Source organism: Cyanistes caeruleus, chromosome 9 (genome assembly GCF_971803275.1).
Source record: "Cyanistes caeruleus chromosome 9, bCyaCae1.hap1.1, whole genome shotgun sequence".
In the NCBI taxonomy this organism is placed as follows: Eukaryota; Metazoa; Chordata; class Aves; order Passeriformes; family Paridae; genus Cyanistes; species Cyanistes caeruleus.
The window spans coordinates 28,184,517-28,198,001 of NC_141709.1; the positions used below are offsets into that span (position 1 = coordinate 28,184,517).

The 13,485-nt window shown below is 38.1% G+C and overlaps 1 protein-coding gene and 2 long non-coding RNA genes across 9 annotated transcripts in view; 1 reads left to right on the forward strand and 2 right to left on the reverse strand.

The window, feature by feature from the left end:
* The window catches only part of LOC111933065 (BEN domain-containing protein 5), an 887,514-nt gene that overhangs the window by 837,127 nt on the left and 36,902 nt on the right, over window positions 1–13,485 (reverse strand). For all 7 annotated transcript variants that reach the window (XM_086842548.1, XM_023932447.2, XM_086842546.1 and 4 more), the window contains exon 3: window positions 3,586–3,710. In XM_086842548.1, coding sequence (XP_086698674.1) covers window positions 3,586–3,710 — 125 coding nt within the window. The remainder of the gene's footprint in view (window positions 1–3,585; window positions 3,711–13,485) is intronic.
* Window positions 2,185–3,433, reverse strand: LOC147651734 (uncharacterized). The gene is made up of 2 exons (XR_015273958.1): window positions 3,382–3,433; window positions 2,185–2,265 (listed from the first exon to the last, which is right to left on the reverse strand). It is a non-coding gene; the product is annotated as an uncharacterized LOC147651734 (long non-coding RNA).
* LOC147651735 (uncharacterized) lies at window positions 5,208–9,420 on the forward strand. The gene is made up of 2 exons (XR_015273956.1): window positions 5,208–5,506; window positions 5,592–9,420. It is a non-coding gene; the product is annotated as an uncharacterized LOC147651735 (long non-coding RNA).

The window sequence follows — 13,485 nt, forward strand, 5'->3', positions numbered from 1 at the left end:
TCTTTTTTTTCCAAAAAGCTCAAATGAATCACTGTTGCTACTAATAGCATTAAAGCCATTCTAGCTCAGAGGTAATCTTGCACCTGAAGCACTGTGTATTTAAAATACTTGAAATGCAATTGGGAGATGAAATTTGTTCATCCAATTTCCGGCTGCTCAGAGAAGAAATTTAGCAAAATCGTAGATGGTGTTTTAAGGGCCATGGCTGAAGTGAATAGGAAGCAAACCCTGCCCAGTAAAGAGCATTATCAGGAATAGAGAGCAGCCTGTGACACATATATAATTAGAGAAATTGGAGGCTTTGCCCATGAGACCATGTGTTCCCCAGCAAATCCTATTTCCTTCACTCTCCCTTTCATGGATATGTATAAATTGTAAAAATCTATCTGTTTTCCTTACATATAACATACCAGTTTATTTTTTTCTTTTCCAATATTGGCGTTAATTGAATTCACCAAACAAGTAACAGAAAAGAATCATAGCTCAGATCTTTTCAGGCAACTGACTTGCAAGTCAGAAACCATATGAGGAGACCAACAAACCACATTTTACATCTTGCAGGTATCTTACATGATGGTGGAATTAGCTATTTTTTTAAATCTTTTTTCCTTGTTAAAGAAAGTATAAAATAAAACTAACATAAAATGTCTGATGTGGAAGACCAAATCATAAGGAGGATGAAATTAATTTACCAGCTTCAAAATTTAAAAAACGTCTGTAGGTTCTACTTCAACACTGGGAAGTGAACATCAAATAAGCCAAGTTTATGATAATTTTTTTAAATAATTCTGGAAATATTAGGGCTGTCAGTGGCATGGTACAGAGCTTAGGTGTATAACCTATGAAGCACAACAGTAACCTCACACATATGTAATAGGAGCAAGGAAGCAATCACTCTGAACAAGACTTCTGTATGATAGGGAAAAACAAATTAGGCCTGAGTTTCCATAGTGATACAGCAACAAAAGGCTGCTGCAATTTCCAGCTGTCTATAGTGAGGCAGTAACAGCAAAGGGAGTTGAGCCCCTTCTCTGTAAATTTGAATTAGCATACTCAGAATTATCCATTAAATTTTAGTTCCGCACTATAAAGAAAATATTGAAGGAACTGGAAGAGGAAGAATAATAATAAAAAACAAGAAGTTCTGCAAGAAGCAAAGTTACTAAATGCTATGGATTTGGATTTCATGGTTGGATTCTCTGGTATCTTAAAAATGCAAATTCCAATGAGTAGTTCCACCTATTCATCTCCTCTGTGGGTTCTCTGATGTTTAATAAGAAATGATCTCATACTATAGCCTGTCTGCCAGTGGGAACACTAATGGGTCTCTTGCCCATCTGGCAGCCTGTTTTCCCGAAACTTACAGGAATTCCTCTCCAGTGGTGCTGAAACTGGCCAAGAGTTTAGAAGCTATTGAAGGAGAAAAGATCAGCAGCCATACAAAAACCCAGGCTAGCAAGTAGACAGTGTGATCATATAAGCCCTGCTTCCTAGGGAAACTGGGCTAATTACCAAAGGACTGAAAGATTCACTTATGATGAAAGTCCAAAGGCCCCAAAGCGGAAAAATACTTAAAAGGTAAAGTGGTCTATTGGATATAGGGCTGAAAGAACCAAACATGATAGCTAGGTTGGGACACAAATGATGAGGAATGTTATAATTTACAGAAATATAAATGTTAGTCAGGGATGATGAGGATTTATTTGTACCAAGAGGAGTTATTACTAAGCAGAATTGCAACTGGGAATTGTGGGATTAAATAAAGGAAAGCTTTAGGCTAAAAATCAAGCAACACTATAAGTGAGAGGAGTTTATAAAACAGTTTTGAGACATAGGAAATGGAAGCTCCATGACATAAAAAATTAAATGCAAAGAACCTGTTTTCTTATAGAACAATAATACACGGATGGTAAGATTGGCTGGAATTTCTAATTGGTCTTTCTTTTCATTCATAAGTAGATTAATAACAAAAAATACGTCACTAATAGATAATATAAAAACAAAAGTAGTTACTCTTTGTGAGTCCTTATCCAAATGGCTGAAACCAGACCTAATAGAGATAAATGTATAGATGTGCCTTCTTCACACATTACTTTCATGATGCATCAAAAATAAATACAGTATTATCCAGGTAATGATTTATAGAGAGCTATTAAAATATCTACTTCTACACATACCTAAAGGTGATCAAAGGTCCTCTGTATTTGTATTAGTGCAACATTTTGAAGCAATACTGAATAATTTGGGCTTCCTCATTACTGTTTTCTAGTGAAACATAAAATAATCAAAATTCAGAAAACAGATTACATTACACAGTATGTTTGACGTAGCAACTTCTAACTTTCATTTAATGTAGCTGAGCTGCAATGACTAATGCTGCCCATGGCCTGTAGTACAAAGAGCTAAAAAGGGTTCCAGACTAGATTACGTCCAGGCAGGTCTCATCTTAACGGAAATTGGAGAGATGAGAAAAAGATTATAGGAGAACACATTATAAAAACAGACCTCACAAGTCAAACTTAATAGTGGAACCATTTTCTTTCATGTAGACAACCATGAAAACAAATATCCTGTAAGCACTAGATATATATTGTATCTTTCTACCCGATCTCTTTGCCTCCTTGAGACAGATTCCCATTCATCTCATGACTATATAATTTGATCATAGTTGAGTAAGGCACAGCAGGGGAAAGGGTCTGTCTGATAAAGTACCAGGCACCAGGACAATAGATAAACAATTTCATGATTTCCAGTTGTAACAGGAATGTTACAGTGCTGGATATTAAGATATTAGTCCCATAGGAATACAAATATTAAGCTTCTGCAGTTTTTTTCTCTCACTAAATATGTTTTATTTCCATTAAGTAAAAATGACAGACGGATTCTGATAAACTAAGGCAGGTCACCAGAACAAAATTCAAGGCACATTTGAAAAGTGAAATGAAATCTTTTTCTTTTTTTTTTTTTATTTTTCAATGTGAAAGTTAGTATATAACTTTTAAAAGCATACAAGTGAAAAAATAGAGCAAGGAAGTTTCTTTCTCAAGGGGCATCTTTACTGCAAAAAACATTATTTAAAAGTAAGTGAAACAGTTGCCTATCAATTTGCTTCACATTTAAACCTCCTCTTTCACAAGGGACACGTTGGCAAGCAACTCCTGTGCTACAAGTCACTAGGGAAACGCCTGTTTGCAAAGCTACCCCATTGTTCTACATGTATTAAATGAAGGCTTGAGTGATAATATTTGAACAGCTATGATGGACTTCTTTTTCGTATATGAACACACATATTTGATTGGAATGCAAAAGCACAAATATATGGCAGCCATTATTAATACCAGTTCTGTTATTTGGCAAAAATTATACTGTCTTTGCAATGACCTCTTGTCTTGGATAGCTGGAAAGCCTGGTCATACCCACTCCTGCTGATACCTGCTTTTATTTATAAAAATTCAAAGAACAAATATACATTTTAAAGAATTTTTTAGTTGCAAACCCTGGGTGTCATTTTTTTGTTAAAGGAAACATATTCTGGAGTAAGCAATTTTTGAAGCTATCATACCAGTTCAATTTATCACCACTTACCTGTGATTCCTTCACGTTTTCCACAGTGAAGTTGAACCAGACTCGGAAGCGTGGGTTGCAGGTGTCTGGCCTAATGAAGAGGTCATACTCAAACTCTGTGACGTGGTCCACACGGCCAAGGTTCCCTACCAGGAACAGATGAAACAGGTTGTGTTTTAATGAATGGCTAATCAACTGTCCATCAACAACAGTGAGAAATGTTTTTTAAACTTCTATCTCCGTTGGTTAAAATATACAAGTATAACAGGCCTTACAACAGTTCAGAATTATGTTTAAAGGCTAAATTGTAGTCATAAAATACGTAGCAGTAAGCTACATGCATAAGAATACACCAAAAAGAAGGCAATAGAGACTTTTATTGTTCACTCAAATTGACCATTTGTTTCCTCTTATCTGAATATTCCAATTATGTGTCCTAACATCCTTTTAATTGTTTCTGTTTTTATTCACTTTTCTAATGATGTCTCTGCACATCTTCAAGTCCCCACCTGTTAGGATTTCTTTCCCATTGCTGATCTTGTTCAAGTCCCTGTAATATTAAAGAGTCCCCAGATTTCTGCCTAGGCCCTCTGGCTGTTGCTCTAAGCATCCCTCTCTCACCACAGATGGTCCAGCCTTCATCTTCTCTGCGATTCAAAAACCACCTCAACCCTTTCCCTTCACCATTTACAGCCACTATCACCTCCTTCCAAAGACACAAATGAGGTTTTGCTTCAGCTTGTTCCTAGTGAATTTCATGGAATAGTATTTTTAAATACAGTCAGAGTTACATCGTCCCCTATGGCATTATTCAGCAGGCAACCACACTGGCTATGGAAAACCCACTAAGTGCTTTTAAGTTGCTAAAATGGCATTTTTCTTTGAAGTATGCCAGGATTTTTAGAGACAGGGTTTAGACTGTCCATTGCACTTATACACTACAAAAATAAGACTTTACATTTTCCTGATCCAATCCAAAACCCATCTCATCAGGTCTTGTAAGACAGGGCCACATTTTAGCTCACATGCTAAATTACACCCTCTAAAAAGTAGCACTGAAAATCTGGGTTTACAATTTCAAATATAATTTGAGGTTAGATATAAATTTTTGTGTTGGAAATATACCATTGGGCTCTAATGTGCATTTATAAGGTTATTTGAGCTAAACAATTCCTCCTCAGCAAGCCCCACTGCAGTCAATAGCACTGTTCTCTAGGAACACATTGCTCAATACCAGCACAAGCAGCAAAATTCAGCTGATCTGCTGCTCTGGGCTGGAAAAGAAGCAGGAAAAAGACATTTTTAATTCTGTTTATCAATACAGTTCCAGGGTTTCTACCTTATCCTAAATTGTTTCTGGCTTTTCTAATGGAACATGTTTAATCTTCTCTATTTTTAATGTTATCCTCTACTTTCCTACCCACATCCTTCTTTTCATAAGAAAATTCTCTCCACTGCTTTCCTCTGCAGAGACCTGCTCCACGCTCTCAATCTGTTCCTGAGGGCTCGCCTCAAGGAGACACTTGGCATTGGAAATATTTGAAAAAACAGCTCTATTGCAAAGCCAGAATGCCTCTGCCAAACAGAAATAATGACACCTGCCGTGGTGGGTGTCGGTGCCCAGGTGCCGGCAGTGGGGCTGCAGGCCCGGCTCTTGGAGCGGCTGTGCTGGCCCTGCCCATTCCAGCTGGCTCCCCACACTCCCAGATGGCTCCAGAATGGCCTCACCCATGGCACAGCCGAGCCCCTCAGCCCAGGGGTAAAAATGTGTCCAGTGAAGGGCAAAATCCTACACAGGCAGAGGGGCAAGGGAGCCTGAGGAGAACAGGGGAGCGAGGAGGAGGAAGGAAGGAGGTGCTCTGGGAGCCAGGATAGAGATTCCCTGTGTCCTGTGGGGAGAGGCTGGAGCAGGTTGGTACAGTGACCCATGGAATGCCCACAGGTTGGTGTCTCCTGGAGGAGCAGTGACCCATGGAATGCCCACAGGTTGTCTCCTGGAGGAGCAGTGACCCATGGAATGCCCACAGGTTGGTGTCTCCTGGAGGAGCAGTGACCCATGAAGGGCCCAGGATGGAACAGGTTGGTGTCTCCTGAGGAGGAGTGACCCATGAAGGGCCCAGGATGGAACAGGTTGGTGTCTCCTGAGGAGGAGTGACCCATGAAGGGCCCAGGATGGAGCAGGTTGGTGTCTCCTGAGGAGGAGTGACCCATGAAGGGCCCAGGATGGAACAGGTTGGTGTCTCCTGAGGAGGAGTGACCCATGAAGGGCCCAGGATGGAGCAGGTTGGTGTCTCCTGAGGAGGAGTGACCCATGGATTGCCCAGGCTGGAGAAGGGGACCGAGGAAGGATCAGCCCTCAGCCCCTTGCACCACTCCTTGTGTGGGGAAGTTGCTCCTGTGAAACAGGGAAGGGCAGGTAGAAGGCACTGTTTTCATTTCTCTTTGATTTTTACTATGCAAACCTATTTTAACTGGCCATAAATTAATCTCCATTAAAACAGCAGAGTGTTTTGCCTGTGCAGGCCATTGCTGAGCCCTGTCTGCACCTCGACCCAAGAGCTTTTTCACCTTATTTTCACCTCTGTCCAGGTGAGGAGTGTGGGTGAGAGAGCACTGGGTGAGCAAAGCCAGCCCACCACGGCTCATGACTTTAGCTAAAGCCCCTGACACACCTGAGTGCATATTCTGCCACAGGGATCAGACCCATCCCTTATTGACAACTGAACTCAAATCTTAATGTAAACTATGATTTCCTACATATTATTATCCAAAGTAAATAAGAATGGTAAAACCAAGCTATTGCATTGTAATGCCTTTAATTAAGTGACTTCGTTTTGCTGTATTTTTCATTAAATGTCATGAGTAAATGACATAGCTGGGATAATAATATTCCTTGGATATTTCAGGATTTAGGTAGACTGAGGTATCCATCCTGAAAGCTGAGATTCCAATTGCATCACAGGTCAGAGATTTAGATCTCTCTGGACAAAGTTTGGTGTGTGGATTCACCTCAGCCTGAGCTGTGCATGTGATCTTGGCAGATTGTCTCAGGTTAAGGCAGCAGGCTGGATGAACACAGATGGTGGGCTATGTCCATCTTGTAAACTCATAAACTAATATGCATGCCTCCCAGCAATCCCAGCAAGTCCAGATTTGGATTAAGTTATCTGCAGCACAGAGCAGAGGTGCAGATCTTCATGGAATTATTCCCAAAGAAGGACACAGAAGCAATTAAACTCATATTTAAAGTTCAAAGACCATTAAAAACTTGTACTGCAAGGCATAAGAAACTAAAAGATTATTAAGTGAATAATTAAAAAAGAGCAAAATAAGACTTTGATTTTGACCTTTTGCACATTTCAGTTTTTCAACATCAAGTTAACCTGATGTTGATGGGGAACAAATGACCCTCTCAAATCTGCTTTATAGAGTCCTCAGGATCCCTAAACTAGCACTGGAGAATTGTACTGATGTCAGGGGAGTCACAGATGGTGAAGAGCTGGTGTGCTGGAGCCACTGCCATCCAGTCTGCTTTGGAAAACCCATCCCAAATCCAGCAGAGCCCTTAAAATTTAATCATTTGTGTGCTTGATTCCTCACGAACCCCAGCATGGTTTTCTCTCTTGATTTGAATACTTCCTTCCCTCTTAATGCACTGTTCTTTTCCCTTTGTGAGTTTATTAGTTTATTATTATTTTCTACCTCTACTAGGCACAAATCAGCTGTCATTGTCACCTGCAGCCCTTTGCAGTTTGATGTCATTTGGACATTTCATTAGCCCACTCTTTCTTCTCTGGCTTCCAGATGCTTAAGAGGCTGGACTGAGCACTAATGCCTTCGGTAACTAATTCAACAAGTTCCTCATGCTCAATAGACTATTGTTTGTAATATCACAGCCTTTGCTCACAATCTGTCAGCCTAATTTCAGCCCACATAGCAATGTCATTAAACAAGACAGCAGTTTTGGTACAAAGAAGCCAAGAACTGTAGGAACAAAACACCTCCTCGCTTTAGGAGATGCTTTGTAGAAAACTGATAATGCCACTGAAAAACATTTCTTGGTGTCCAAGAAAGGATATAAACTTCCCAATGTTAATCTCATAAACAAACTGAGCAGGTTTTTGTCCTGCCTTCACAGTGCTGTAATCACGGGAAATACATTTACTCTAATGGATGAGAATTATATTCCAAAACCACAGGTACCACATTAGAAGCTATGGAACAGGAATTAAAACATTGATTACAGCATTCCATTTATATATTAAGCCATTTTAACACTGAAAATAAACAATTTTTTTCTTAAGTGCAAGCCACTTCTAAACTGATTTTTTTTCATATCTGTAAAAGGTTCCATAATTTTTTTTCTTGCCTTTTTGCTAAATATATAGCAAAAGAGAAAACTATTTAATAAGTGGGTAGACAGCAAGTTCCTCCTGTGTGCCAGGAATTTCTGTGCAATTCCACAATGCCTACACTGTACTTTGCAGTACCTGCAGCCAACAGTTTCTGCACTGAAATTGTGAGAAATGTAAGAGAAAGCCAGATAACACCAATTTTGTTTAATGTACCTATCAACAGTTTTCAGTCATGACACAACTACTGTATGACACTTCATGTGCACAGGTCTTATTCTGTGTACCTTGCTAGTCTGGTCACTTGTGGTATCAGTAAGAGAGTCTGTTCACAACCTCATTGGTTAAGTATATTCTTATAAAATCAGAGAAAAAAGTCTCCCACTACCAAAACATCAGCTTTGCTTTACTTCACTTTGAGTTCGTGCCCACATGAACTCATCCCCACTTCATTCCATAAATACAGAAGTTGTATATATGAGAATATATAGCATTCTCCAAAGCCTCACCACACCATATCTTGTGATTAGCACTATATTTTTGGGTTAACATTACAAAACACAAGATATTAAAGATATTTAAGGTACATGTATGATTAAAGAACTGATTGAGTAATGTGACTGCAAGGGGAAAAAAACCAACAATATTATGAGCAATAAAATCTGAACTGGTTGTCATTCTAAAACAATTCTTGTTTAATTTTTTTTTTTAAATTTGGGTGCACATCTGGATGTCAAATGACTTTCTGACTATATCTTAAAAGTAAAACAAGTAATTTATTAGGGTTGCCAGCACTTTACAGAACATTTTTGATTTTCTTTCCTTTGCACTCTGAAATTAGTTGTGGGGTTTTTTTCCTATTATTATTTTACTTTGCAGAAATATTAGCACAGATCTTTTTACACTGATAGGAAGATGAGAACAAATCAAATTCCCAAACGTCTATAAACTGACTTTCACTTAGCCTTGGGGTTTGTTTTTAAGACACGCTCAATTTTCAGTCACAGTTCTGTTCAATACTCTTAGCATACTGAGAAAAAAGGAGACATACTTTCCTTTAATCGTCCAAGCCGAAATTTTTAATTATATTTGCTTAAATTGCTTTACAGAGTAATGTTTAGTGCAATGCTCTCAAAATGTGAATAGTGAAAGGGGTCAATAGCATGTTTCAAGTTTCTTTAAAAGTCAGAAAAAAGCCCAATGATAGCATTTTATTAATCATGCAACATACACTTAGTCCTCATCAAATATTAATGTATATTGCTTCCTACATCAATAAAAAGTGTACTTTACACAAAGAAAGGAAACCTGCTTAAGAAAATGCTAGCTAAAGTTACTAAACATTCTAACAATTATCATAAAAATGCTAGAAAAGAAAAAATAGAAATGTTAAGCAGTCCTAAAATCTTCTTAAACCACACATTGTGCTTGCCTACAGAGAATTTTTAAGATGAAAAATAGACCTTGAGGGTCTTAGACAAGCCTGAGGCAATATAAAGAAAAAGGTCAAACACTCTGCTAAAAAGGACCGTTATCTTCAGAACAACAACTTATCAGCCAGCTTGCAGCCCTGCTTATTTACAGTTATTGGTCCCAGAGGAAGTGCACTTCAGCGCAGGGCGCGATTACTTTGTAATGAGTTTGCCAGAAATGGTAAAGGAAACTAATTTGTAACAATGTGCTGTTCCTGGCACATGAACTTTCTCAGACACTTTTTTTTTTTTTTTTTTTGTCCGGCCATGAATAACTAACTTCAGCCTTCCTAATAAGCAGTGAAAACAGAAGTGCACTAAGCCCAACTGAGTCGCGAGCATAAATGTGCTGAAATATCAGTGATTATCCCTCTCAGCTGTCCATTACAGTACTCATGATGACCACCAATTCCCCTGTGGTGGATATATAGAATGCAGGTTTCAGGGGGTGGATTTGCACATGAAAATTAACACCATTTGGAAGAAAATAGCCTGCACCTGTCACAGATTAGCAACAAAAGGTCAAATGCCTCCTTTTACACCTAGAGCACTTGCATATTGTATGCCTTGCTTACAGGAGCCTAATTCTAGTTTCTTAATTCAAAAAAAGTGAGCACCATGGTGAACTGAGGAGAAAAAAAGAATTAAATCTTGGCTAAAAGCTATCAATAAATCTATTGATCAAGATACATATGAATGGAAGTAGCTGAGGCAATCTCTGTCTCCAAAAGAGGTAGTTTTTCAAAAGAGAATTACACAAAGTGCTCTTCTGTTTTTGTCAATATGCTGCCAGGTTTTGAAATGCTATTTTTCATCCACACAATAAAAATCTTGACAAGTAAGCAATAGAAAATCACTAATACACTTTCAGCTGCATTTCAATCTATACAAATTCTTTAAACAAAAACAACCAAGGAACAGATTGGAATATACATCATTTTCACCAGTAGAACCTGGGATTAAGTCCAAGATAGCCCAACAGTATTAATCTATATTTCATGCAACTCTGTATTTCCAAAAACAAGGTAAAATGTTGAATATGGAATAACCTCGATGGAATTCATCCTTATAGATCATAAAACACATTGAGATGATAATGTGAAGAGATTTTGTCGATATGTTCTAAATGGAACAGAAACTACAGGGACTGAGATCTGTAAAAACTCCTCTCGAGTGAAAGATTAGGTATCTTCTCCAAGGAGTGCATCTAGGAATATCTGATGTAAATACCCACTTGCTTTATGGTCTTTTCCTGTGAAAAGAATTCAGAAAAATAGTTTGGCAATAAGTCCTAAAGAACTTCTAAACAGTATTTGATTTCTAAATAGGGAAAAAAAAAAATCTAATGAAATAGGAATGATCTTTAGAAACCCATGACAGTTTTTGCATCATCTCCTAGATTCGTGCCCAGAGCATATGTCAGCTCAAGATACCTGAAACCACAAAGCACAATTTGAAAAAATAAGACAACACCATAAAAACCACATATGCAACACCTGCAAATTATAGTTTAAATTATTAAAATTGCACATATCAAGCTCTGCAACACAAAGTAATATATTCAGTACCACAGTTAAATCAATGTTCTGCAGAAAATCTCTCGGTACTCTTCCGCAATATAGCTTTCTTTTAAAAAACTTATGTTTCACTTAAAACCATAGCAATGCTCTTAACTCCACTTTCGGTCAAAATCCAGACTTCTTTTGAAAAATGGTCAAGAATATCAGATAGGCAAAGCATTCCAAAAGTATATGGCTCAAAAAGCTGGATGCTTCCAACTTGATTTGCACTCTCTTTTCTATCTTCCCTCCTCAATTAAGTTGAAATTGTTTTTTCCATAATGTTTTGAGTTTCCTATCAATAGTGGCATCCAAATAACAGCAAATCAGTTCTTTTTGTTTAAAAGATTGTATGGGAACAATGACTTAGGTCTTAGAAGCAGCTGGTAAAAGGGCAGGTTCCATCTCTGCAAAGGGTAGATCAGGATGTAGCGCTCACAGAGGCCGAGAAATTCTGATTGAGCTGTTATTGTAAACAGACAATGTGATAAAATCTAATTGTGACTGAGAGCACATGAAGATTCTAGCTTTGCACTTTCCTTATCTATGTAAACAGCATTAAAATAAATTGGTTGGTTTGGTTTGGTTTTAGGGGTGTATATAAGTTATGGATTTCTATTGGTTTATTTGTTTCTTTTGCTGTTGATCTTAATTCACAACATTGAGAGCCTGATCTTATTTTAAGGATCATAGTCAGAGTTCCACTCTCCCCAATACTTTTCCTTTCAAGTGACATAAGTAAGGTGCACTGGATCCATTTCCTGGGGGCATTCTGCCCATGGGCCCTGGGAACTCAGTTACTGCTTCTCAGTGGTACCAAATAAGTGTAATGAACAAATCTTTAATTCCTTTGTATTGAGTTAAGTTGCAAAAATATTAATGATGTGTGGCCTAGACTAAAACACCCACAGGAGTTTTATAAATTAAAACTTTTATCTGAATTAGAGTAGGAGGCAGAATTGTCTTCCACACAGAAAATTAAGGGAACTGAAAACCTTTAAGAAAGAATGACTGGTTGAGAAAGGAGAAAATCATAATCGATCTTAAATCTATTTGTTTAATATAAAAGAAGGAGGGGTGAGGTGGACAGTGTCAATGTAAAAACAAAAATATTATCATATTCTAGGAGTCCAGACAGTGCTCCCAATAGATAGCTTTAGGATGAGTTCTTCCTTTCAGAAAAAAAGTACTTTTCTTGGTCACAGGTGTTTGAATGATGTCTGGGCAAAGGGTATGGGGGAATAGAGGGATTAAAGTTAATTAAATAGGCTTGAGGTTCCTCCTGCAATGAGGATACAGTTACAGAGATTTCACATTATAACTAACTGTAAACTTCTAACTTGTATTAATCCCAAAGGCCAACTACTGACATCACTTGCCACTATCTTTTATAGTCCAGGAGAGTAAACAATGCAATTTAGAAAGACAACAGAAGCAGCTAGAACTGGAATATTTTCTGACTTTTTATGTTCATTAAGTAGAGCAGTCTTAATGGTGATGCCTGTTTAGAGCACAGTAACAAACAGCAAGTATTCCTGAATATTTAGTGATCATGATTGCTCAACAACCACTATGAGCAAAGTACTACAATATACAAGTAACAGATATCCCAAAATACTACAGAGACCATTGTGTAAACAGCAGGCTCACATATGTCTGAAGAAATTATACAATACAAGCTTGCTGAAAGAATTCAATAGTTTTGATCAAATGAGATTGATACTTAATCACTTGCAGCCAAAGAGCCTTATTTCAAAATTGCCCTTTTCAATGAAAACTAATGCTTTCAAGCTAAAGGACCTAAAAAACCTGGTGCTGCAAAGAATAAAATGTCGATGTTCACCGTGTACTGAAATTGTAAAGGATGAATAAAATGGAGTCAGTCTCTTGACTCGTCTCCTACATCTGTGAGAGTCTTATAAATTACAGAAATATCAGCAGAGCCCAAGACTGCAGGACAAATGTTCCAAAAAGTCAAAAAATTATGTAAACACACAAACTGGCAGTGGTAAAGCAGCAACTTAGTAGGGAGTGTCATGCTTAAAAATCAGAGGCCTGTGCCCTAAGACGGCCATCACAAACCCACTACACCAAATCCACCAAATCCCCAGTAAAACAGATTTCTCTGCTCCCTCTTTATCAATTCCCCAAAGGCCTCCAATGACAGATGGGCAGTTATTTATCCACGGCAGTGAACCTTTGTTAAAGGAAAATCAGAATACAAAGAGGTTTTGTATTAGTGTCACGAAACTCAGCTTTCTTTAACAAAGCATGTGCTCCCAAAATGGTCTCTCACGGCTGCACTTGTACCACATCCTTCAGAGCAGAGCTCTTAAAGGAAAAAGCATTTGGGGAAATTTCTGTTTGGAAGTCACTTAGCATATAATGGGTGCTATCCTACATAAATAATTAATGAGTTAATAAATAAATTACGACCATGTCTGCAGCCTTAACCACGGAAGCAACCACCAGCCAAGGCAGATGAGGGAAGAGGAGCTGTGGTACCACAGTGGGATGTACCATCACTGCTGTGTCACA